The sequence below is a fragment of the Mobula birostris genome, chromosome 16 (genome assembly GCF_030028105.1).
Source record: "Mobula birostris isolate sMobBir1 chromosome 16, sMobBir1.hap1, whole genome shotgun sequence".
NCBI classification, from domain to species: Eukaryota; Metazoa; Chordata; class Chondrichthyes; order Myliobatiformes; family Myliobatidae; genus Mobula; species Mobula birostris.
Window position 1 is genome coordinate 13,437,793 of NC_092385.1, and position 27,241 is coordinate 13,465,033.

A 27,241-nucleotide genomic window follows, 5' to 3' on the forward strand; every position below is an offset into this window, starting at 1 on the left:
AATACCGTGTGCTTTAAGTTTGCACACTAATCTCCTGTGTGAGACCTTGTCAAAAGCCTTTAGAAAATCCAAATATACCACATCCACTGGTTCTCCCCTATCCACTCTACTAGTTACATCCTCAAAAAATTCTATGAGATTCGTCAGACATGATTTTCCTCTCACAAATCCATGCTGACTTTGTCCGATGATTTCACCGCTTTCCAAATGTGCTGTTATCACATCTTTGATAACTGACTCTAGCATTTTCCCCACCACTGATGTTAGGCTAACCGGTCTATAATTCCTCAGTTTCTCTCTCCCTCCTTTTTTAAAAAGTGGGGTTACATTAGCCACCGATGTTAGGCACAAGAAGAGGCCGTGGATCAACATGTCAGAATGGGATTGGTAATCAGAAGTAAAATGTACAGTGTGTTGGTGAGGCTACATCTGGAAAATTGTAAATAGCTTTGAAACCATGTCCGAGAAAGGACATTGTCACATTGGACACTACTGAAAGGGGATTCACTGGGCTAACTTCTAGGATGAGCAGGTTGTCCTCTGAAAGAAGGCTGCAGTTTGGGCCTGTATTCTTTAGAGTTTAGAGGAATGGGTGTTGACCTTATTCACCGATTTGAATTCCTTGGGGACTTGACAGGGTAGATGTTAAAATGCTTTTGGTAGTGGGAGCCTCATGAATAAGGGTACGTTGCTACAAAATTAGAGGCAGGTGATTTAAAACCGTAAGATGTAGGAGCAGTATTAGGCCATTTGTCCAATCAAGTGTGCTCTGCCATTCAATCATGTCTGACTTATTTTCTTTCACATCCCCATTCTCCTGCCTTCTTCCAGTGACCTTTGACACCCTTACTAATCAAGAACCCATCAACCTCCATTTTAAATATACCCAATGACTTGGCCTCCACAGCTCTCTGCGGCAATGAATTCCACAGGTTCACCATCCTGTGACTAAATAAATTCCTCCACCTCTGTTGTAAAGGGACATTTTTCTACTCTGAAGCTGTATCCTCTGGTTCTAGACACCCCCACTATAGGAAACATCATCTTCACATCCAATCGATCTAGGCCTTTCAATATTCGATACATTTCAATGAGACTCCTCCCTCATTTTTCTAAACTCCCGTGAGTACAGGCCCAGAGTCATCAAATGCTCCTCTACTTTAAAGCTTTCATTCATGAGATAAATCTCATGAACGTCCTTTGGATCCTCTCCATTGCCAGCACGTCCTCTCATATGGGATCCAAAGCTGCCCACAATGCCCCATGTGCAGTGTGACCCAAGCCTTATAAAGCCTCAGTAATACATCCTTGCTTTTAATTTCTAGTCCTCTTGAAATGAATGCTAACATTGCATTTGCCTTCTACCACTGACTCAACCTACAAGTTAACCTTTAGGGATTCCTACACAAGGTCTCCCAAGTCCTTTTGCACCTCAGATTTTTGAATTTTTACCCTATTGTATGGCTTTATCCTTTTGACCAAAGTCCCTGCACTGTATTCCATCTGCAGCTTCTTCTTTTCCCATTCTCCTCATCTGCCCAAATTCTTCTGCAGACTCCCTGGTTTATCAGCACTACCTGTTCCTACACCTATCTTTGTATCGTCCACAAACTTGGTCACAAAGCCATCAATTCCATCATCCATCATAAAACGTGAAAATTAGTGGACCCAACACTACACCTACAGAACGCCACTAGTCACTGGTAGCCAACCAGAAAAGGCCCCCTTTGTTCCTAGTCTTGGCCTTCTGCCAGTCAGCCAATCTTCTATCCATGCTAGTACCTTTCCTATAACAGCATGAGCTCCTTATCTTGTTAAGCAATCACATGTGCGGCACCTTGTCAAAGGCCTTCTGAAAATTCAAGTAAACAACATCCGCTGATTCTCCTTTGTCTATCCTGCCTATTATTTCCTCAAAATTTCCTACAGATTTGTCAGGAAAGATCTCCCCCAAGGAAATTCATGCTGACTTTGGCCTATTTAACTGAGAGTGTACAAGTACCTCAAAACCTCATCCTTAGTAATGGCCTTTAACATTTTGCAGGCTGCCTTAGTCTGTGTTGTTTCACTGTATGTTTCTACATACATCTGATAAATAAATCTGAATCCGAATATCTTGCCAACCACTGAAGTCAAGCTAACTGGCCTATAATTTCCCGTCTTTTGTGCCCCTTCCTTCTTGAGTGGAGTGACATTTACAATTTTGCAGTCCTCCAGAACCATTCCAGAATCCAGTGATTTTATTAAAGGTTACTACTAATACTTCCACAATCTCTTCTGCTACCTCGTTCAGAACTCTGGGGTGTAGTCCATCTGGTCCAGGTGACCGATCTATGTTTAGGCCCTTCAGCTTCCCAAGCACCTTCTCCTTAATAATAGTGATTCTACTCACTTCTGCCCCCTGACACCCTCAAATTTCTGACATGCTGCTGATGTCTTCCACAGCAAAGCCTGACACAAAATATTTATTTATTTCATCTGCCATTTCTTGGTTCCCCATTACTACCTCTCAGTATCATTTTCTAGTGACCTGATGTCTACTTTTCCCTCTATTTTACTCTTTGTATATCTGAAAAATCTTTTGGTACCCTCTTTTATATTATTTGCTAGCTTACCTTCATATTTCAGCTTTTCTGTCCTTATAGCTTTTTTTAGTTACCTTCTGTTGATTTTTTTTAAAACTTCCCAATCCTCTAGTTTCCCATTAAATTTTGCTATACTGTATGCCCTCTCTTTTGCTTTTTATGCTGTTTTGACAAACCTTGTCAGCCACAGTTGCCACATTCTCCCCCTTAGAATGCTTCTTTGCATGAACCAGTCCTGCATCTTCCAAGTCACTCCCATAAACTCCAGCCATTACTGCATTATCATAATTCCTGCTAGTGTCCCTTTCCAATCAACTTTGGCCACCTCCTTTCTCATGGTTCTAGTTCCCTTTACCCAACTATAATAATCATAGATCAACTTTACCATCTCCCACTCAAACTGCAAAGTGATATCTATCATATTATGATCACTGCATCCTAAGGGTTCCTTTACCTTATGCTGCATAATTAAATCTGTTTCATTGCACAACAACCAATCTAGAATTGCTTTTGCTCTAGTGTGCTCAACCACAAGCTCCTCAGAGACTACCTTGTAGGCGTTCTACAAATTCCTTCCCTTGGGATCCAGCACCAACCTGATCTTCCCATTCTATCAATGGAAATTCCCCCATGACCATCATAATATTGTGCTTTTTACACACCTTTTCTATCTCCCATTATAATTTCTGAATCCCTGGAACTCTCAGCCCTTGAAGCTATAAGAGATCAGGTCATTAGCTATATTTAAGTTCTTCTTCATCTTCTTCTTAAACTCGTCACCCCTAGTGGGGCATAGGCTACTGACCCAACAGCAGCTTGCCAGAGTACTCTGTCCTGGGTCAGTATTTGAAATTGTCCTCAGATGTAGTCTATCTTTGAAGATCCTTCTTCACCCAGGGTTGGGGTCTTTAGAAGTTCTGTTGGCATTTCTGTAGCATTGGTTTTTTACAGTATGGGGTGCTAGCCCCATGCCCAGCCCTCCCCCTTTCACAGACAGTCTTGGGATTGTCCATGGTGGAGTTATATTTAAGGTGGAAATAGATAAATATATGAAAAGATGAGAATTTGCAAGTTATGGGGAAACTGGTACAAAAGTGGAAATGAAGACAGCATGGATGTGGAGAAGATGTTTCTTGTAGTGAGAGAGTCTACGACCACCAAAGGGCACAACTCAGAACTGAGGGATGTCCATTGAGGACCTAGGACAGGAGAAATTTCTTTAGCCAGTGAGTGGTGTATCTGTGGAATTCATTGCCACAGGCATCTGTGGAGGCCAAGTCATTGAGTGTATTTAAAGCAGTGGTTGACAGATTTTTGTTAAGTCAGGGTGTGAAAGGTTATGGGGAGAAGGATTGAGAGGGAAATGAATCTGCTATATTCAAATGGTCAAGCAGATTCAATGGGCTGGAATGGCCAAATTCTGCTCCTATGTCCTATGGTCTGATGATCTGCCCTGATCATATTGAATGGTGACATAGACTTGAGGGGCTGATGAACTACCCTTGCTCTTATTTTCTTCTGTTTTTCGGGGCACCCTAATATACTGTTTGCTTGACCTTTGCTTTTTCAGTAAACCTATGACGGATCTCATTCAAATTACTGAAACTCTCCCTTGTCCTTTTTTGTTATTGTTGGTTTTTCTTTCCTCCTTCCTCTTTAAATATAATTATACAATGATCACTATCATCCACAAAATCCTAATACAGCAAAATCCTCATCACTGTCCAAATTTCAAAGTAAATTTATTGTCAATGGAGCACACATGAAATGCTGGAGGAACTCGTAGGTCAGACAACATCAATGTAAGTGAATAAACAAAGTGCATTTATGTCACCATACACACCCCTGAGATTCATTTTCTTGCAGGCATGCACAGCAAATCCAAGAAACACAATAGAGTTAATGAAAGACAGCAAAGTGTGCAAATACAAAATTATAATAATAATAAATAAGCAATAAATATACTTAAAAATCCAAATTTCCTAGCAGTCATATTCCTTGAAGTTTCTACCCTTTTGTGTGAAAATTACTTTGATTACTTCGTAAGTGGGCTGGTTCTAATTTTACAATCATATCCCATATTCTTAAGTCCCTCACGTATTGACTGCATTCTAAACTGGTAGCTTACCATACATTACATCTTACTGTTACACCTTACTCCAAATTGTTTTGTAGTGAGAAGTCCTCAGAGGGTCAAATTGGTAGTTGATAGCAGTGGTGTCTTGGGAGAAAATAAATGCAACCATTTTTGAAAGTTCAACATGTTCAGGTAGTAAAGTGTAAATTAAGTCACGATTAAGTGGTTGAATAGCCTTGAGTGACTGAAAAGTCTCGTTTTCCTTCCCATAATAGTTTTTTGGATAATTGGTACAGCACTATCCCTCAGGACAAGCAATAATTGCCACATTTCATTCGTTGTCATATAAATGTAAATTTTTTTGCCATTGTTTCTTAAGATACTATTGAAACTTGGAGCCTGATTATATTCTCTCAGCTGAGACCCTCCTGCAAATCTTACCACACTATCTTACTAAAATAGCACTAAAGCAGACACAGGAGTTGTGCAGACCACAATTCCCTTGTTGAAGCTGCTTTTGAATCTTTGATGCAATAATATAATTTTCCGTGAAAAGTTTGCACCGATGCAAATTCAAAATAACCATATAACCATATAACAATTACAGCATGGAAACAGGCCACCTTGGCCCTTCTAGTGCATGCCGAATTCTTACTCTCACCTAGTCCCACCGACCTGCACTCAGCCCATAACCCTCCATTCCTTTCCTGTCCATATAGCTATCCAATTTAACTTTAAACGACAACATCGAACCTGCCTCAACTACTTCTACTGGAAGCTAATTCCACACAGCTACCACTCTCTGAGTAAAGAAGTTCCCCCTCTTGTTACCCCTAAACTTTTGCCCTTTAACTCTCAACTCATGTCCTCTTGTTTGAATCTCCCCCACTCTCAATGGAAAAAGCCTATCCACATTAACTCTAGTTTAAGTAACAGTTCTAAAGTTACGATTGTAATTATGGGACTATTTCCTGTCTCTAATGCCCCACTGGAGGTTCCTCATGGACTATAGGAACATGACAGATAGGAACAGGAATGAAAACTAACACCAATATTTAATATGGTTGACCATTTCCCAGGACCTCTTGTTCCATTAGATCAGTTAATTTGAGGCTGGAATATACACTCTCATTGGGTGTCTATAACCTTCTAGGATAGAGAATTCTTGGATTTCTTGTGTCAATGGATTTCTTCACCCTTCAAGGGCTCTAAGAGTATTTGTGTTCAAACAATCCTTTTTAAAATTCTGTGTATTTTATATTGCATTCCAGCAATTGGGGCACATCGGGACCAGTACATGTTGAACCAACTAAACGAGTGCCCCAATTAGCCACAAATTCATGGAAGTAGTTAAAAGGTGAAAAAAGGCAAACTACTGTTTAACTGAGAAACAAATATTGTATTGAAATGAAATACAAAGTAATTTAGAACACTATCAATACTTCCACAGTGCCATAAAACTGTGTATTAGTTCTTAATAGTTATCGATGGAGGAATTCTTCTGCGGTATTATTCTTTTGATTGACCATAAATGGACAAAATCAGCTCAGACTGCTAGCGTAGGGTATGGAATCAGAATCAGGCTTAATATCACTGGTATGTGTCGTGAAATTTGTTAAGTTTACGGCAGCAGTACAATGTAATAAATAATAATAGAGGGAAAAAATGAATTACTGTAAATATATATATATAGTTAAATTAAATAAGTAAAACAAAAAATAGAAATCAAAAGTAGAGGGTTCATTGTCCATTCAGAAATCAGATGGCAGAGGGGAAGAAGCTGTTTCTGAATCCACTGGTTTCAGAATCCTTCAGGCTTCTGTACCTCCTTCCTTTGAGAAGCAATGAGAAGAGGTCACGTCCTGAGTGATGGGGGTCTTTAATGATGGACGCTGCTTCTTGAAAGTGACCCTATATACTATGGAGGCCTTCGTACAATGCCTTAGATGAGCACATCATTCAAATCTTCATTTTCATTGCAACTTTCAAGATTATTGTAGATTCCTTTGTAACTCCTAACTTGTTGATGTAGTGAAATCATTTCACTTTCACGCTCTGCTGTTTCTGGCCTCTCCAAGCCTGAATGCTTGAAACCACGGTGAGGAAAACAGTTTGAAATTGACTTACTGTTTACAGTATGTCTCGCCAACTCTTTTTGACAAAAGTCACTGGTTTTTGAAAACAAACACGCACAACTGATGCTATTTAAAAACTGATTACTCTAAGCACAGAGTGGTGTCAAACAGCCACGCAAGTACACTCGACTGACACTAGTTAGAAATGGGCAACAGTCTGCTGCCCCTGTTAAGCAGCATAGTGTCCCAAATAAATGAAGGGAAATCCAACTATTTTTTCAATTTAGTTTTTGTTCTGTATGAGCTGCCCCAATTAACTGAAGGCCCAATTAACTGGAATCCACTGTATGTATATATATTTAATGTGGATAAATAAGTGTCTTTGTATTAATTTTAAAATTTTCTCCCTTTCTTCCCATTACCCTTTGCCTTGATGATTCATGCTTGAAGCAGTTCTGTAGGTTGTTGTAGTTCTCATAGTTACTATTCATGTGGACTTCCTTTATGAATCTGGAGAAATGACAGAGGTTATTAAACCATTGAGCTGCTCTCTCTTTAGTCTAGTACAATAAAAGGCAAAGTGACCTGGAGTCAGATTATTGGCCTATTTCCCCTCCTTCAGTCTTGGAGTGCCAAGGACACCATTGGCCACTGCTAAATTTAGAATTTCTGTTTACATCAAAATGGATTTGATGAATGTGAATAAGTATGGTATGATGCCATCTTTATGGCATAGTTACTCATGGTTTCCTTCAGCTGAACAATGGGAAAAATCATTTATAGCATATTTGATCTTCACTTTTATGAAGGATTACAGGTGAATGCATATCCAATTTGAAAATCATTTGTTCGTTACCTGAAACATTTTATCTGCCAAGTGAGATATTATACAATATACAATTTAATTTAAATATAAGTGTACAATCAACTTGTTCTTTAATTTATTTAAATTTAAGCTTTATTTTGCTACTAGGAGGAAAATGGTAGGAGGTTGTTGAGTAATCTTCGCTTCCTTTTAAAGTGTCCATTCCACCATGAATTAATAATGAAATGTGGTCTATGTACCAAAATGAGATTTTGCAAGCTGACTTTATACTGAATCACATCTTTCAGCATGATATTTGTCAAGAGGTTGAATGCCTTTTAGTAACTTTTAACAATCAAATACTGTTAGAATTAAATTATAGCTCTGAATGCAATGAAATGAAATATTCCTGGTCGCTTCAGGTAATCTATGTGACAGCTGAAAATATGTCCATGTATGTATTTAATATTGTGCATGAGAATATCAGCTAGTTATATACTATAAGATATTACAATGCTGGTTAACTTTGGATATTTATCGATTGGTAAACATACTTTTCTTTAAATTACCATTTTGGAAAATTGTCTAAGATTTGGGATCTGTGTATTCATGCTTGAGCATTGGAAGCACCCTGACACATTAACCTTGTATCTCTATCTTAAGCAAACTTTCTCATTCTCTCCTCCATTGCAGATCGAAGTAGTCAACACATTCAAGAGTGGCACTTCCTTTCAGGGGGCTCTAAGGCGCCAGTCATCCGTTACCAGCCAAAATCAAGATGTAACCAATATTTCTAGCCCTACTCACGTATCGTTATCTACTCCCAATGCTCTTTCCTCTCCTACCAGCGTTTCTGCTGCTACTGCTGGGCGTGAGTGTGTATTCTTAATGCACAAGATGATCTTTCACATCTCTCCACTTGCTTTTTTACTATTTGATACTAATCGTCTTGTCAGTCTTTTTGTAGAGTTCAATATTATTTATTTACCTCTCAGCGACCTGTTATGTGTCTGAAGTGAATGTGTTTGTTTTCTCTAGAGGACTAGACAACCCTAGGCAAAGGGTCCAGCAGGAGGGAGTGAAAGAAGGTTGTGAGTCTGACCCGAGCCTGCAATGAATGTGAACTGCTTGGGCCTTTGAGTCTAGATATTAGGCTTAAAAATGTGTGTAAACTTTCGAGTATAAGCCCACAGAATGCCAAAAAAATATATACTTTTAATTTACAGTGTGTCATCTGAAATATATGCAGTCTCTTGTTATTTTTTTCCCCTCATGTGGCAACTCAAACCAGGCAAATCAAGAACATAACGATGGGTTTAATTCACTTAAACTATGTTTCCTTCCTTGCAAAATCTTAGACAAAGGCAATGTGGTCTCTCGTGCCAAGGACACTCCTGAGCCTCGCCTCGCCTCACTGAGAAGCAGATGATGAGAAGGCCCTGGAGACTAAGACCACCACAAGAGATTATCATCTAGTCTTGTCCAAAAGTCTCTTGTCAAATTACAGTACATTTTCTTGTTGTTTGTTTTTCTGTTCTGCCACCAAAAAAAAAGATTTTTTTTTAACTCATTTTTGTCCTGCCTGTGCTTTGTGAGTCCTTTTTCTTATATTCTATGTCCAGGGCCACTGCCCAGGTTGTACCATGGTTGCCTGGGCAGTAGTTCCAGTCATTATTTAACATGTTCAGATGATATGACTAAATATGAGTAACGTGGTAACAATTGATCATAAATTCTCACATTTTGAAGTTTCTTTTTCTTTCTAAAATGTTCTTGGCTGTTTCAAAGGGGGATAAAGAAAAGCATGCATGCAATTTGGTACTGCATGTTTCATATTCATAGCCTGGGACAACAATTTCTTCAAATTTCATATTAGTTGCAGTTTCAAGAAAAGCGTTGATAAGATTGATATCATCGCTATTCCATTTGCTGAAAAATAGAACGTGATCTGAGCGCTACCTGAAGCCCAATCTAGAGATAAGCATTTAACCATTTTCTCATTTAAAAATGAGAGAAATCAACATGTATATCTATCTTAATTTTAATGGACAAAACATATTTCTGACCATACTGGTTGCTTGTTATTCCCAATTACGGAATTGGCGAAATAGCACCAATAGAAAATCTAAAGCTTTCAGGACTGTACAGCATGATCGCTTTGCTGTTCTATGAATTCTGTTCCGGATCAACTATTTTCAATACATAAATCTTCACCTAATTAATTCCTCATCTGTTTCAGAATGGAAACCCTATTTATGATAAAGATTCAGTTAGTGAACCTATGCAAATAGTTTGTATATGCAAAAGCAAAGTAGATTATTGGTTGAAGGTATTTGAGTACTGAGAACTAAAGTAATAGAGTGAATATTTTATTTGAAATACTTCCATTGTATTTTTGACTGACTTTTTATTGATGCTGAGATGCATCAGTAATTTATTTTTATTTATTTTATTCAGAGATACAGCACAGTTACAGGCCCTTCCAGCCCAACAAGGCATGCTGCCCAATTAGTCCCATGTGACAAATTAACCCCCTAACCTGTACATCTTTGGGATTTGGGAGGAAACCGGAGCATCTGGAGGAAACCCTCATGGTCACAGGGAGAACATCCGAACTCCTTACAGACAGCAGTGGGAATTGAACCCGGACCGCTGGCGCTGTAAAGCATTATGCTCCCTATGCTACCGTGACACCTCATTTCATTCAGCAATGCTCCTCGTAGACAAAAAATGATATTTTGAGCCAATTATAATTTATCCAGTCAGAGTCATAGTCATAGAACAGTATAGCACAGAAACTGGCTGTTTGGCCCACCTAGTCGATGCCGAACCATTAATTTGCCTAGTCCCATCGATTTGCACCTAGACCACAGCCGTCCATACCCTCACATCCATGTACCTATCCAAATTTCTCTTAAATGTTGAAATCGAACCTGCATCCACCACTTGCACTGCCAGATCATTCCAGATACCCACCACCCTCCGAGTGAAGAAATGAAGAAGTTCCCCTTAAACATTTCACCTTTCACACTTAACCCATGACCTTTAGTTGTAGTCTCACCCAACCTCAGTGGAAAAAGCCTGTTTGCATTTACCCTATTTTGTATACCTCTATCAAATGTCCCCTTAATCTTCTACATTCTGTGGACTTGTATGGCCTGATTTGGGAACAGCTTCTTTCCAACTGTGATAAGACTGCTGAACGGATCCTGACCCAGATCTGGGCCGTACCCTGTAAATATCCGGACCTGCCTCTCAGGTTTTTTTGCACTACCTTACTTCCCGTTTTTCTATTTTCTATTTATGATTTATAATTTAAATGTTTAATATTTACTAATTTTAACTATTTTTTAATATTTTAATAATATTAGTAATATTTAGTAATCCAGGGAGCGTCAATCAAGCGCGGAATTAAATATCGCTGTGATGATTGTACGTTCTAGTACCAATTGTTTGGCGACTATAAAGTATAAAGTAATAAATTCCTAACCTATTCAATATTTCCCTGTAACTCATGTCCTCAAGTCCTGGCAACATCCTTGTAAATTTTTTCCGTACACTTTCAACCTGATTTATATCTTTCCTGTCGGTAGGTGACCAAAACTGCACACAATACTCAAAATTAGGCTTCATCAACATCTTATACAATTTCAACATAACATCCCAACTCCTCTACTCATAACATTGATTTACAAAGGCCAGTGTCCCAAAAAATTCTTTATGACCCTATCTACTTGTGATGCCACTTTTAAGAAATTATGGATCTGTATGCCCAGATCACTGTGTTCTACTACACTTTTCAGTGCCCTCCCACTCATTGTGTAAGATCGACCCTGGATGGTCCTCCTAAACTGCAACATCTCACACCTTGTTTGCATTAAATTCCATTTTCACCCCATTTTTCCAGCTGGTTCAGTTCCCACTGCAAGCATTGATAGTCTTCCTCGCTGTCCACTACATCCCCATTCTTGGTGTCATCCACAAATTTTCTGATCCAGTTTATCATATTATCATCCAGATTGTTAATATAGATGGCAAACAGCAATGGACCCAGCACTAATCCCTGCAGCACCCCACCAGTCACTGGCCTCCAGTCAGAGGCAATCATCTACTACCACTCTCTGACTTCTCCTGCAAAGCCTATGTCTAATCCAATTTACTACCTCATCTTGAATGCCAAGCAACTGAACATTTTTGACCATCCTCCCATGTGGACCTTACAAAGGTCTTCCTAAAGTCCATATAGATAGCATCCACTGTCTTGCCTTCATCAACTTCCTCAAAAACTCTATAAGATTGGTTAAAGTAAAGGCATCCATTAGTCTTGTGAGACCATTGATCTGCGCCTGGAAAGTCTTCACTCTCCAGGGCACAGACCTGGGCAAGGTTGTATGGAAGACCAGCAGTTGCCCATGCTGTAAGTCTCCCATCTCCATGACACCAATGTTGTGTAAGGGAAGGGCATTAGGACCCATACAGCTTGCACCAGTGTCATCGCAGAGCAATGTGTGATTAAGATTGGTTAGACATGGCCTAACATGTACAAAGCTATTTGACTTCTTAATCAGTACCTGTTTATCCAAATACTTAATATATCCAGTCCCTTAGAATACCTTCCAATAACTTTACTGCTATTGTTGTCAGGCTCACTGGCCTATAATTTCCTGGCCTATTCTTAGATCTTTTCTTAAACAGTGGAACAACATTTGCTATCCTCCAATCCTCTGGCCCATCACTGGCAAAGGATACTTTAGATATCTCTGCTAGAGCCCCTGCAATTTCTACACTAGCCTCCCACAAGGTCCAAGGGAATGCTCTCCAGTTTGTCCTGTCTGAGCACTGCCTTGATATTTTCCCTGTCTAGTAATGTCTCCCCTCCAACTCTATCATATCTAAAACAATGGAACCCTGGAACATTGAGCTGCCAGTCCTGCCCCTCTTGCAAGCAAGTTTTACTAATGGCTATAACATCATAATTTCATGTGCTGAACCATGCCCTAAGCTTATCTGACTTTTCTATAATACTGCTTGCATTGAAATATATGGAGCTCAGAACATTAGCCCCACCATGCTCAACCTTTTCATTCCTGATTTCGTATGGATTTTGCATCTTTTTCCACGACCATTCCACTATCTGTTCTGTTCGAGTGGTCTGGTTCCCATCCCCTGCAACTCTAATTTAAACCACCACCCCCATGCAGTACTAGCAAGCCTTCCATGCTAGGGTATTAGTTACCCTCCAGCTCAGGTGCAACCGTTTCTTCTCTACAGGTCTGACCTTCCTTGGAAGACAGCTTAATGATCCAAAAATCTTAAGCCCTCCTTCCTGCACCATCTCCATAGCCGCGTTGAAATAGAAAAGGCGTGTAAAAAGAGCAATATTGCAATAATCATGGGGGGATTTCAATACACAAGTAGATTGGGGAAATCTGGTTGGTACTGGATCCCAAGAGATGGAATTTGTCAAATGCCTACAAGGTAGCTTTTTAGAGCAGCTTGTGGTTGAGCACACTAGGAGACTGGCAATTCTGGATCAGATATTATGTAACAGTACGGATTTGATTAGGAAGCTTAAGGTAAAGGAGCTCTGAGGAGGCAGTAATCATAATATGGTAGAATTCACCCTGTGCTTTAAGAAGGAGAAGATAAAATTGAATGTATCAATATTTAAGTGGAGTAAAGGAAATTACAGAGGCATGAGAAAGGAGCTGGCCAAAATTAATCAGAGGGGGGCACTAGCAGGGATGATGGCAAAACAGCAATGGCTGGTGTTATAGGGGAAAATTCGGAAGGTGCAGGAAAGATACATACCAAAGATGATGAAATATTCTAAAGGGAGGATGAGGCAACCGTAGCTGATAAGGGAAGTCAAAGACAGCATGAAAGCAGAAGTGAGGGTATATAATATAGTGAAAATGAATGGGAAGCTAGAGGATTGGGAGGCTTTTAAGAACCAACTGAAGCCAGCTAAAAAAGCCTTAAAAAGAAAAAAGATGAAATATGAATGTAATCTAGCCAGTAATACAAAAGATGATACAGAAAGTCATTTCTATTATATAAAGAGTAAAAAAAGATATGAGAATGGATATTGGATCTCTGGAAAATGACACTGGAGCAGTAATAATGAGGGACAGAGAAATAGTGGAGGAACTTAATGTGTTTTGTGTTAGTCTTCACTGTGGAAGACACTAGCAGAGTGTCAGAAATGCAAGAGTGTCAGGGGGCTGAAGTGAGTGTCGGTGGCGTTACTAAGGAAAAGGTGCTTGCAAAGCTGAAAAGTCTGAATGTAGATAAGTCATCTGGACCAGATGGACTACACCCAGGTTTTTAAAAGAAGTAGCTGAAGAGATTGTGGAGGCAATGATGTTTAGTAATGACGTTTCAAGAATCATTTGATTCTGGAATGGTTCTGGAAGACTGGAAAAATGCAAATGTCACCCTACTCTTTAAGAAGGGAGGGAGACAGAAGAAAGGAAATTATAGGCCAGTTAGCCTAACTTCAGTAGTTGGAAAGATGTTGGAGTCTATTATTAAGAATGAGGTTTTGGGGTACTTGGAGGCACATGATAAAATAGGCCTGAGTCAGCATGGTTTTCTAAGAGAGGAAATCTTGTTTGACAAATCTGTTGGGATTCTTTGAGGAAATAACGGGCGGGAGAATTGGGTTCAGATGGATAATGAATGAGCTGTGATGAAATAACAGGGCATATTCAGTGAGTCGAATAGTTTATTTTCTGGTCCTCTGTCTCATGGTATTATGGTCTAAACTGTATGATCTTTCTATTTCTGGCCTCACTTCCACATGGCATGGGTAGCAATCCTGGAGATCCTGTTCTTTAACTTAGCACCTAACTCCCTGAACTCACTTTTTAGGACCTTGTCACCACTCTTAACTATGTCCCCTCTTACTGCTGTGGACCACGGCCTCTGGCTGCTCACTCTCCACTTAAGAATGCCATGGACTCCCTACCAGCTGTCGCTGACCCTGGAGCCTGTGAATCCATCTGGGAATCTCATTCTCATTTATAGAACCTCCTATCTGCTCCCCTACCCAATGAATCCCCTGTCACTACAGCTTACTTCTTCTCCCCCTTCCCTTCTGAGCCACAAGCCAGACTCAATGCCAGGGACCTGACAGCCAGACTTTCCTCTGCTAGGTCACCACCCCCAGCGTTATCCAAAGCAGTATACCTGTTGTTGATGGGAATGACCGCAGAACTACTCTGCACTGGTTGCCTATCCCTTTCTCCCTCCTGACCTAGTTACCTGTGTCCTACACCTTGGATGTAACTAGCTACCTGTATGTCCTATCTATCAAATGATCCAGCCTCCCAAATGATCCAGGGTTCATCCAGTTCCAATTCCAACTCCTTATCACAGTCATGAAGACAAATGAAATGTTAAGTTTATAGGTAGCATTTAAACCATGACAGTAACAATTCAATATTTATTAATCCATTGTTAAAGGGAAAACTATTTCTTTTAGATTGGATAAACCAAAAAAATCAATCAAAAACCCCAATTCATGAGGTATTGTTGTACCCCAGTTGATTCAACCATTTTAAGTATTATACACAGATATTTCAAAATGAAAGAGTTGCATTAGTGAAAGAGCCTAACAGGCAGGAAAGTGACCTCCACCATGGGAAGTCAGTAATGATTCCAATTATTCGTTCATTATGTGCTATCTCATATGATGAGGGCAGTTATGGTATTTCCATGACCATGATTGTTCTTGGCAAGTTTTTCTACAGAACTGGTTTGCCATTGCCTTTTTCTGGGCAGTGTCTTTACAAAACGGGCGACCCCAGCCATTATCAATACTCTTCAGAGGTTATCTGCCTGACGTCAATGGTCGCATAACCAGGACTTGTGATACACACCAGCTGCTCATGCGACCATCCACCACCTGCTTCCATGGCTTTACGTGACCCTGATCGGGTCTAAGTAGGTGCTACACTTTGCAGGCTAGTGGAGGGAAGGAACACCTTACACTTCCTTTGGTAGAGACATATCTCAACCCTGCCATCCCAAATGATGCCAATATACAGGCCAAACTGAATCATTTACTTATTGACATATGGCACCTTTGGGCCATTCAAGTTACGCCGCCCAGCAATCCTCCAATTTAATCCTAGCCTAATCACGAGACAATTGACAATGACCAATTACCTACCTACCAGTACATTTTTTGGAATGTGGATGGTAACTGGTGCACCCAGAGGAAAAACCTGCAGTCACGGGGAGAAGTTACAAACTCCTTACAGGCAGCAGTGGAAATTGAACCTGGGTCACAGATACTGTAAGGTGTTTTGAAAACCACTATGCTAACATGCCACCCATTTATGCCTACAGTGTCCCTGTATGGGATGTTTAATCACCTAGATTAAACACAGCAGGAAAGTCACTTATGGCAGGATATATACAGAGACTGATAGTTCAGTGGTGATGTCATGGAAAAAGGTTGATGAGTGTGTTTGCAGTTTGCAACCAAGTAGTTCAGTGAGAGTTAAATGTTAAGATTTATTATAAGAGTGAATAACTGGAGGATAGGGAAATAAAGGGTCGTATGAGATTGGAAGAAAGTATGGTTGTCAAGTTGGAGTCTGAAGTCACCAGTTGCTGTTACCCATCTTATCCAATCTTGTCATGGCCAAGTGTTGTGGCACTGAAATTGTTAGACTGGAATCTGAAATATGCAAACTCTGTTAGCACCACTATATCCATGAAAGAACTGCCAAGCTCAATACTGAAGGGAAAAAGCATTCACCCTTTGAGACACAAGAGATTTTACGGATGCTGGAAATGTTGGGCAACACACACAAAATAGTGGAGGAACACAGTGCTGGATCGAGGGACTAAGCCCGAAATGTCGGCTGTTTATTTCCCTCCACAGGCGCTGCCTGACCTGCTGAGTTCCTCCGGAATGTTGTGTGTGTTGCTCAGCATTAACCTCTGAGAGCAAGTCTCAGTCCAGAGCTTGAAGTAGCAAACTCTAAGCTGGCATTCCACTACAGCATAGTGCAGGAGGTGATGTCTGTCATAAAAGATCCCATGGCACTATCTCAACAAAGAGTTTTCTCTAATTTACTGGCTTATATTTATACCTCACTCAATGCCATTACGACAAATTAGCTGCTCATTGTTAGGATGCTCCTTGTGATTGTGCTATTTTCTGCACTTCTAAAGTGGCAAAGTGCTTCAGAATATCCCAAGGACATGAAGGATTCAAATCTTCCTCAGTTCTCGGGTCAGGGGTATCTTTATCAGTGAAGAAAAATGCAAATGTCAAAGAAGCAGAAATAGTGATAAGCTTATAAATGCAAGAAGCAGATATTAATTGTGGGTAAGAACTGCTGAACCTGGAAGACTTTGAGATACCACGTTCAGTAAAATATACAGTATGTTCTATTGTTACTGTACACCTTTGGGCATTGGTGCAAAAGTTAAAATGTTCAAATGCAGTAACAAAAATAGAGGAGAATTGTGAAATCATGAGAAGACTGTATGGAGAAACTGTGTGTAACAGTGCAGGTGTTAACTGCAGAGTTAAAGTACCCAGATGCAGAAAATCTCCATTACAGTGTAGGTACTCAATACAAAGTTAAAATGCCTGTACTTTATTCAGAGTTAAGATGTTAGTAACACACATCAAAGTTGCTGGTGAACGCAGCAGGCCAGGCAGCATCTCTAGGAAGAGGTACAGTCGACGTTTCGGGCCGAGACCCTTCGTCAGGACTAACTGAAGGAAGAGTTAGTAAGAGATTTGAGAGGGGGAGGGGGAGATCCAAAATGATAGGAGAAGACAGGAGGGGGAGGGATGGAGCCAAGAGCTGGTCAGGTGATTGGCAAAGGGGATATGAGAGGATCTTGGGACAGGAGGCCCGGGCCCTCCCCACCTTGTCTTTCTCCCCGGGCCTCCTGTCCCATGATCCTCTCATATCCCCTTTGCCAATCAACTGTCCAGCCCTTGGCTCCATCCCTCCCCCTCCTGTCTTCTCCTATCATTTTGGATCTCCCCCTCCCCCTCCCACTTTCAAATCTCTTACTAACTCTTCCTTCAGTTAGTCCTGACAAAGGGTCTCGGCCTGAAACGTCAACTGTACCTCTTCCTAGAGATGCTGCCTGGCCTGCTGCGTTCACCAGCAACTTTGATATGTGTTGCTTGGATTTCCAGCATCTGCAGAATCCCTGTTGTTTGCGTTTTAAGATGTTAGTACTGTTAGTAAGCTGCTAAGTAGAAGTAGTGTGATGGACAGGCAGATGTGGACATGGGTGAAAGGGAGAGCATAAAGGAGATGCTTATGACATCTCCATCATGAACGTTCATGACGAATGATGTGTTATCAGTAGCTGAGGACTATGGCACATTCTGATTGTTGTAATTTGTTCTCTCAGTAATTTAAATAGAGCTTAAACTTTAAGTTGCACTTATAAATGCTAGTCAATCAGTTAAATAAACATGGTACTTTTAGTTACAGAAACATAATGAGCAATCTTGTCATAATTAAGATACTTATATTTATTTCATCTTCACCCAACCCCATACAGTTTTGCCAGTTTAAATAGATTCTATACCCTGTGACATGTTAATGGGACTGTATGATTCAACCCTTACACTGAAGTGTGCGTGAAAGGAAAATTAAGTTCGGGTCTGTGTGTATAACAATCCAACCAGAGGTTGTTTCCACACTGTCAAATTAACATGTTACAATATCATCTTGATCTTTTTTGGAACTGACTGAGAAAAGGAAGATTGTTTTGAGAAATCAGAAATGTTTACATTCCGAAACAAAATGGTCCAAAATAAAAACGGCCTAACAGAAACTGGAGAAAATACACTGGGCCTATACTCGAATGTTTACCCCAATGTGCATGGAACAATGCTTGTTAATGTCTCAAATAACCAGGCTTCTGAATATGGCTGTCTCCATACTGTGCCAGACTACTCCATCTACACATAGCCTAATAGTTCTGTGGCATGACTTGTACTCTCTGGTGACTAGCGATGTGCTTCCTGGCTGCTCCATCAACATCAGCAAAACATCATTTTATCTCCCAGTTTTCTGCAGTCAGCTTTCCTCATTCTGTTTAGTGTTCATCTTGTAGTGAGCAATTGCTTTAATTGTGCAACCGTGTAGTCTATGTTTTTATATGTTGGTCATATTGAATATATAAATATATTTATATATGTATTTATATATATATTTCTTAAAAAGTGTAATTAAATCTACTTTTCACTTTTTACCCTTCTACCTACTGCAAGAATATCTCACCTGCATGGATATACATTGCATTAAATTTTTAAGTAACCAAATAATGTAGCTTTTACTAGGTTACACACATTGGATCTTTGCTTATTTAACCAATGCTTTCCATGAGTTTTCCACAGTTGCCTTTTTTTCCAGTTTTATTGCAGTTCTCACCGACCCCACTATGCACGAAACTGAGACACTTGTGTGTGCTTATAAAAATCTAGCGACTGTGGACTTCAAATAACCGCATTGCCTTAAATATTCTGTCCCTCCCCCTTCATTGTTTTCCTACTTTCCCTTCTGTAGCCATCACTGGAAACCCCCCGTTGACCTTTCACCTGTGTTTTTTTTTCTCTTTTACAGATCCGCGTCGTGAAGGCATTCCGTAGCTCTCTCTATGAAGGATTAGAGAAACCGGAATCAAAATCCTCAATTCACAACTTCATGACCCATCCTGAGTTTAGGATAGACGACTCACAGCCGCACATCCCCCTAATCGATGACACGGATATAGAAGAAGACGCTGCCCTTAAGCTAAACTCCAGTCCGCCCTCATCCCCCAACAAGAACAACAATGCTATTGATAGTGGAATAAACCTTACAACTGACACCAGTAAATCAGCTACCTCTTCTAGTCCTGGAAGCCCGCTACATAGCCTGGAAACATCACTTTAGCTGACCATTTCTGTGCAAAAACAGAATCTACAAACAAAAAAAAACCTGCTGGCTGATAAACTGTTCTGATCGTGCTCTTCTATGCTTTACAGCAAGAAGGGAAATTGAAGGAAGGGTGATTTCTTGTTTGGCTGACCCTCCTTAAGATAGAGATCCTGCATGAATGTACATTTCCCAAATTTCACTGGAAGGACCACAGCTGAGTGCATCTAAGGCAACTTATCCAATCCACTGGTCTGTGACTTTTGAAGTGCTTGTGTGGCATGGACTTAATTGTATAGATTAATTTAAGAAAAAAAAAGAAACTTTAACAATTGAATTTGCAAAGCTCAACTTGCACAGTAGAATTGCACCAATTGAACAGAGGAACTTTCTAAGCATTTATGAAATACCTACAGAGTTTATCTTTGTTTCTTGGCATGTTGCCCTGCTTAATTGCTCTTACTTATTTATGTCCTTAAGAGAATGTAATTTGTTTACAAAACCTGTAGATAACTTCCTTAATTATTTGTAGAGTATAAGTTCTGCTGATATGGTACAAGCAGCTTTTCTCGTTGAGTACATCTGTAATATTGAATTCTAGATGTTTCATTACAATTGTGTACTGAATTTGCCTGCTTTTTTGTTAAATATTGTAGATATTGCTAGCAGAAACAAAGAAGCCAAAATATAACAGGGAAATATTGTTCAAAGTGGTACACTAATGTTAATGATTGTGGACTAAAATGCAGCATGGCTTCCTTTATTTCCTAGAATATATCTTTAGTACCTAAAGTCCTCTGGATTTTTTTTCCTTTTTCATATAAATGCTTGAATTTTATTTTGGTCTTTCTCAAACTCGCAAAGGCCAACTTGAAATGTAATTTGATTGAACTGTCTGCTATATATAGACACCTGCTTGTTAAAATAAGATGTTTCAAAATAACTGTAACTATCCAAGCTTGTAATGGGTTTATTAGAGCTGATTGCAAAATAAGTTATATTTGGCTTTGTCTATATGGGCAAAAAAATCAAAGTAGTGTTGAAATCTTGTGATATTGTGTTGATTTATAATTCTTTTCCCTTTGGTGGCTAATTGGATTTTTTTAAATCACAACTTGAAGGCTGTCAAAAATGGCAAAACAATCTGGGTTGCTTTGTTTTTTTTTTAATTTTGTTTTTTAAAAAGAACAATCTTCATAATCGACACTCTGCAAATATGAATGAAACTTTCTGTGAAGTATTTAGATGTGCTTTGCGTGGTTTTATCAAGCTTGTCTTTCTGCAGACATCTACTCAATACATCATACCATCCCAGCAGTATGGTTTAAATCTACTAACTATGCTTTTTTAAGTGGAAGCCATTAAAAGCTTGTCACAAGGGTGAAACCAAAAGCGCTTCAAGATGATAACAGCCCTTTATATTTTTTATCGGGGGATTGGGGCTACATGCCTATCAAGCAGTAAACATAAAACATCTTTTGCATCACGGGCAGAGTAAAAGACTTTGTTTTTAAACTCTTATTTTGATTCTGTGGCTTGCAGAGGTCCATTAAGAAAGACAAAATATTGAAGAACTGTCTGTGCTCTGCTAAAAAGGAACTTGCCTGTAATTCTGAGTTCGGACATTTCTGAATTTGCCAGTAAATCTTGTATATATATATAGCAACACACATATACAATAAGACACACTTAAAGTAAGACATATAAATCTGGGCTTCTGTGGGCATGCATGTGCGGTGTAGCTTCCGTTTAAAATCAAATTAGATGAAATTTCAGCCAGTCACTATCACAGGTCACAAGCTACAAAGACTTTTGTTTCTTTGGCATCTGTTTAGTGAAGGACAGCCTAGAATGAGGAAATTGAAGGATCAATTTATTAAGGTCATTCTGCAATACAAACTTGCTTGCTTCAACATAATGTATTTATCAGCATGAGTTTTGTGAAAATAATAAATAATAAAAAAAAATTGCAGCAGAACAATTGGCAATGGGCCCTGACTGGCCAATGACATGAGTTCATCCATCTGTTTTTATGAATTTTTTACCCAGACAATAATTGTAAATAAAGAACTAAATGTCTATGTTCATTTAATACTATGCAAAAAGGTTATGCTTTATGATTGTTATTCTCATATTCCTTCAAGTGTGTTGCTGGAATGTTTGTGGTTTAAAAAGTCAGTAAACCATGTGATGTAAATTATTTTATAGTTTTGAAAACCATGAACTGGCTCTTGCTGCTAACTGTCAAATGAATAGATTATCTGGTGGCAGGAGCACAAGTGGAAACAAAACAAAAAAAAACAATAAATTCACAGAGCAGCATGAATTATACATGTCTTCACGTCACCATCCTTGCTTTGTGTCTTCTCTTCAAATCTGGGGTGAGTATCACGAACCAGCTTCATTAGCTCCTTGCTGCTGGTAAATGTTAAAATTATTTTAATTTATTGAGATACAGCGCAGAATAGGCCTGTAGAGCCACACTACCCAGCGAACCCCGATTTAATCCTAGCCTAATCTCGGAACAATTTACAATTATAAATTAACCTACAAACTGGTATGTCTTTGGACTGTAAGAGGAAACCCACGCAGTCATAGGGAGAACATACAAACTCTTTACAGGCAGAGGCAGAAGGTGAACCCAGGTCACCTCTACTGTAAAGGCACTGTGCTAACAACTGCGCTACCTACTGTGGCCTTTGTTGATAATCTCTGGAACCTCATGGTTATTCACAGAACAGAAGGGAGCCTTGCCTTCATTGTTCCTTTTCTTATTGCTCAGAAGATAGTTCTCCTCGTGCTGTTTTGAGATTTAAGAGATTACTAGCATATAGTATCAGAATCAGGGTTAATATCACCGGCATATGTCGTGAAATTTGTTAACTTTGCAGCAGCAGTACAATGCAATACATGATAATAGAGAAAAAGCAGTGTAAATATATATGTATAAAATAGTGAATTTAATTAAGTAGTGCTAAAAAAATAAAAAAAGTAGTGAGGTAGTGTTCATGGGTTCAATTTCCATTCAGTAATGGGATGGCAAAGGGGAAGAAACTGTTCCTGAATTGCCATCCTGACGGTAGCAATGAGAAGGGGATGGCTTGGGTGATGGGGTTCATTAATGATGGATGCAGCCTTTTTGAGGCACCGCTCCCTGAAGATGTCCTGGATACTACAGAGGCTAGTACCCATGATGGAAGATGATGGATATTTTTACAGAAACAATTTGATGATGCAATTAAGTGGTATATACTGTACATCACACTTTAATGACTGTGTGTTTAAATCCCCTGATTAGTTTAACCTGGGTTAATAGATCAGATTTTATTGATAATAAACTAACAACTTGGCTAGATACAGAAATTCCCACATTTCCCACAAGCTGAGTTCTTATTTTATTGTGGGGTAGTTTAGCTTAAGAAAATACTTTTATTTATTTAGTGATACAGTAATACAGGAGTAGGCCCCAGTAATACAGGAGTAGGCCCTACCAGCCCTTTGAGCCACGTTACCCCAGGCAACGCCCAACAAAATCGATTAACCCTAACCTAATCACGGGACAATTTACAATGACCAATTAACCTAACTGGTACGTCTTTGGATAGTGGCAGGAAAGTAGAGAACATAGAGAAAACCCACGCATTCCACAGAGGCTCCTTACAGAACACAGCTGGAATTGAACTCCAAACTCCGGAACACCTCGAGCTGTAATAGTGTAACGATAACCACTACACTACCTTGGCCCTGATATTGGCTGGGATGAGATGTCACTCATGGAAACCCTGGAGCATAATAGGCTTGGCTTCCCAATCGGGAGGTTGTCACGATGTAGGTTTAGGAGCAGAATGGGAACTTTTGAGTTCACAGGGATTGTGGGTATGGAGGTTGGGATCATCACCAAACCTGGGGCAATGGTGAGTGGGATAAAATTCCTTATCACCAAGGCAGGAGAATATGCAGTGGTAATGGTGGTTAGGGAGGCAAGTCAAATAGATGCAATTTGAAGCTCCACCTGACCTACAAGTAATAATCTAAATTTTTCAGTGAAACTGCCCTCTTCTGTCTTTATTTATGGGATTCCAGAGTCTGGGAAAGTAAGCAATCCGGGTTCAGTCTGATTAAGTTTGAGGCATGTAGTTTATTTATAACATTCAAACAATGAACCTGTCTGCTGGAAATGGATGGTTACTTGCCTAGGTTTAAAACCAGAGATGGGCCAATTTGGATCAGGTTTGACATTTAAAATTTTTCTTATCCTACCAGACCCAACCCGGAAATATTTGAGGAGTTTAAAATTAACCACTTTATTTTCAAGTTCAAGGTAGGTTGAGAAATAATTTCCATATTCTTACTATCTCCTGACAACATCGAATGAGGTTGCTCTGCCAACCAAGTCCACGCCGGTTCAGGAAGCAATCCCATTCTTCCATTAATTTTCCCTGTGACCTATTCTCCACATATTCCTGTTAGTTCACCTGGGATTATACCACTTGTTTTAGGGACAAGTTACAGTGGCCAATCAACCTACCGACCTGTGTGTCTTTGGAATGTAGCAGGAAACTGCAACACCAAGAGAAAACCCATACAAACTATCCCCTCCTCACACACACTCTGGCTATCAGGATGAACCCAGCTTACAGGTGCTATGAGGTAGTAGTTCTCCCATCTGCACCACTGTGCCATCCACAATTGTAATAATGAGAAATGTTCAAGGTAATTTTGGATAACTCACTCTGAGATACCAGACTGCTTCTTTATAGAAGGCCTTCACAAAAGGTCATGGCTTGAAGCATTTGTTACCAGGTCAAACAAATACTTCCTCCACCAAATAATCTTAGCATGAGGTTTAATCGATCTTCCCAGTTGTGTAGCATTAACATGAAGAAGTGATCCACTGTTGCTAAAAGTTGAGATACCAGGCAACATGCCGAGTAGGAGAGACTCTACTTTATTCCATAGATGCTGCCTGGCCTGCTGAGTTCCTCCAGCATTTTGTGTGTGTTAGTAAGAGAGGGGTACAGTTTCTGACAGGATTTATAATTAGAAATGCTGTGATGGACTTTGCCAGGATGGGGTCGAGGGGAAGGGGTCTGAAGTATAAAATTTGTTCCTGTCAAAATTTGAACAGAATATCTGGCAGCAAAGTTACTTTAATGTTCTAAGCTTCTAAAATCTCATGAGAAAATGGGCACTAAGACTTGGCTCCCTTTTTCCACTACTATAGTAAATGGTTGCTTTCCAATGTAGCAGGAAGCAGAAATGATAGTCCTTTAGCCCAAAGTCCTATAAAACTCGTGGTTTTGTTAAGGAATTAACAAAGGCAGAGCAAAGTAACATCAGAATTACATATGGTCTTGACAGCTTCATCTACCCACAAATTGCTACTTTTTTTGGACAGGATCACAGGCTGCCTAAATCAAAAATCCGGGATCTCTTGTGACAACTTGGAGTTTTATTCCCTGTAGTTTTTTAACTTGTTTTTGCCCACTTAAATGTAGAAATGAGACATTATGAGTATGACAAGTGGCCTCATTTTCAGTAGGCCAATTACCAAGAATTTCCATTGTGTGCATGCCTCCTTTGTGTTTCAATAACTCAACTGTTCATTTTTCAATCAGACTGTCCATAACAGAGTAACTGTCACTTCTATCAGTTGCACTGAGTATATAATTTATGTAGAAATGACATTTGTTTTGTGACCAAACAAACGCGGGTATGCATTATTCATCAGTTATCGCACTGTAATTACAACACAACAGGGCCGACAGCCTACTTTCTATTTCAATGCAATCCTATATTGATGAATCAAGCTATAATATTTTGAGTATTCTGTGCATATCTGCTTATTCACACTTCAAAAAATCAACTTGTACTTCATATTCTATCTTACCCCTTGCTGCTTGAAATCCATTGTCCTGCACTTCAAGAGCTAGCAAAATTAAAAACAGTTGAAAACTTTAAATCTATTTGCGAAAAAATAAACTTCTAATTTTCATTTCACAAAAGTCTATCGATAAATCCACCTTTAACTATCGACCCTATTACGGTGTAAGACTAAACTTGTCTTGATATGCATAAATTTTGTTTGTTTATAATTGTTCCTTTTGTGCCACACAAAAGGTATTGATTATGGAAAATAAACATGGTTAAGAAGGCTTATGGAATGCTTGCTTTTATTGGTCAAGTCACTGAGTTCAAAAGTCAAGAGGTGATGTTACAATTTTATAAAACTTTGGTGAGGCCACATCTGGAGTATTGCATACAGTTCTGGTCGCTCCACTATAGGAAGGATTTTGAGGTTTTGGAGAGGGTGCAGAAGAGTTTTACCAGGATGCTGCCTGGTTTAGAGGGCATGTGATATCACGAGAGGCTGGACAAACTTGGGTTGTTCTCTGAAGCACCAGAGGCAGAGGGGAGATCTGATTGTGGTCTATAAGATTATGAGAGGTATAGATAGAACAGATGGGAGTATTTGTTTCCCAGGTTTGAAATGTCTAAGTCCAGAGGGCATGCATTGAAGGTGAGAGGGGGTAGGTTCAAGAGGGATGTGAAGGGTAAGTTTTTTTACTCAGAGAGTCGTGGATGCCTGGAATATGCTGCCTGGTATGGTGGTAGAGGCAAATACATTAGAGGCTTTTAAGAGATGTTTGGATAGGCACATGGATATAAGGAAGATGGAGGGATATGGACATAGTGTAGGTACAGTAGTTGGGACCTGTGTTTGGGTGTTTTTGATTTGCTTTTTAGCTGGTTTGGCACAACATCTTGGACCAGATGGCCCGTTCCTGTGCTGTACTGTTCTATGTTCTAAAGAACAAATCAATACCAATCAAGTGTCAGTGCCAATGGGCTGGCATGTCTTAAAAGACACTGTATAAAGTTATAATTCAGAAGTGACTATTTTGAGACTGTTGCTTTCATGTAGAGTTCATCATTCTGTTGAAGCATCATTTGAAGAGCTGGGAGTTATTTTCAGATTCCAATCCAAGGAAATTGTCAATTGAGCAGCAGTTGCAATAATTCTGTTGACTCTTCAGTGGGCTGTGCTGGTTCCCTGTGGGAGTAAAGTGATGATTCCTTTGTACACGGTGGAGATGGTCATGCCCTGCTTGCTTCTTCAGCCTTGGAAAGTCAAGATAAAAGATGTAAAAAAAAAATTAAAAATACAATATGGGAATGGGGTTGTCAAGGTTAAGTAGAAAGCTAACTGCAGTTAAGTGATTTGTGTGTACAGATGTTACTTCGTCTTCTTACCTTTTAATTCATTTTCATGTATTTTGGGTGAAATACTTTAATTTTAAGTTTCAAATTTTTCATTCTTGATACTATTTTAATCAATAATAAACAGAATCAAATAATTAAAGTTGTTCTAAGGCCTTTGATCGTGGTGTTGCCAGATGGTTACCATTGTGACCTGGAGGAGGAGCCTCGAGCTCCGCCGCTTGAGGTCCAACTGCAGTTCACAGCCCACTTTGCCTTGAAGTCAACTGGTACCGCAGAGCCGAGGAAGAATACTACAGAAGTTTTACTGGACTTGAGAGGTGGTGAAGTGGGTAGGGAGCCTGGATATTATATCCTGATGATCACTAGGTTGCTGTTGGATCTTGACGTGTAAATTTAGGTGCTTGAGAGCAGCAATGATGGCATTTCAAAGATACTTCTAAAAAAACTGGACGACACACTTTGAGATCTGATGAATAATCTGAACTTTCTTTCTATAAGTATGTATATTCAACTTATATACTAACTTTTTTGAGTCTATATATTATTTTTGTGCAACCTGCTAT

At 39.5% G+C, this 27,241-nt stretch overlaps 1 protein-coding gene across 7 annotated transcripts in view; it reads left to right on the forward strand.

Annotated features, from left to right (window-relative positions):
* Window positions 1-21,767, forward strand: part of atp2b2 (ATPase plasma membrane Ca2+ transporting 2) — a 933,917-nt gene extending 912,150 nt beyond the window's left edge. For 3 of the 7 annotated variants that reach the window (XM_072280310.1, XM_072280309.1, XM_072280311.1), the window contains 2 exons: window positions 8,236-8,322; window positions 19,161-21,767. In XM_072280310.1, the coding sequence (XP_072136411.1) occupies window positions 8,236-8,322; window positions 19,161-19,472 (399 nt within the window). In that variant the 3' untranslated portion in view covers window positions 19,473-21,767. Of the gene's footprint in view, window positions 1-8,235; window positions 8,414-8,580; window positions 8,634-19,160 lie in introns of all 7 variants that reach the window. The other 4 variants (XM_072280315.1, XM_072280314.1, XM_072280313.1 and 1 more) reach the window with 4 other exon arrangements.
* The last annotated feature ends 5,474 nt before the right edge of the window (window positions 21,768-27,241 follow it).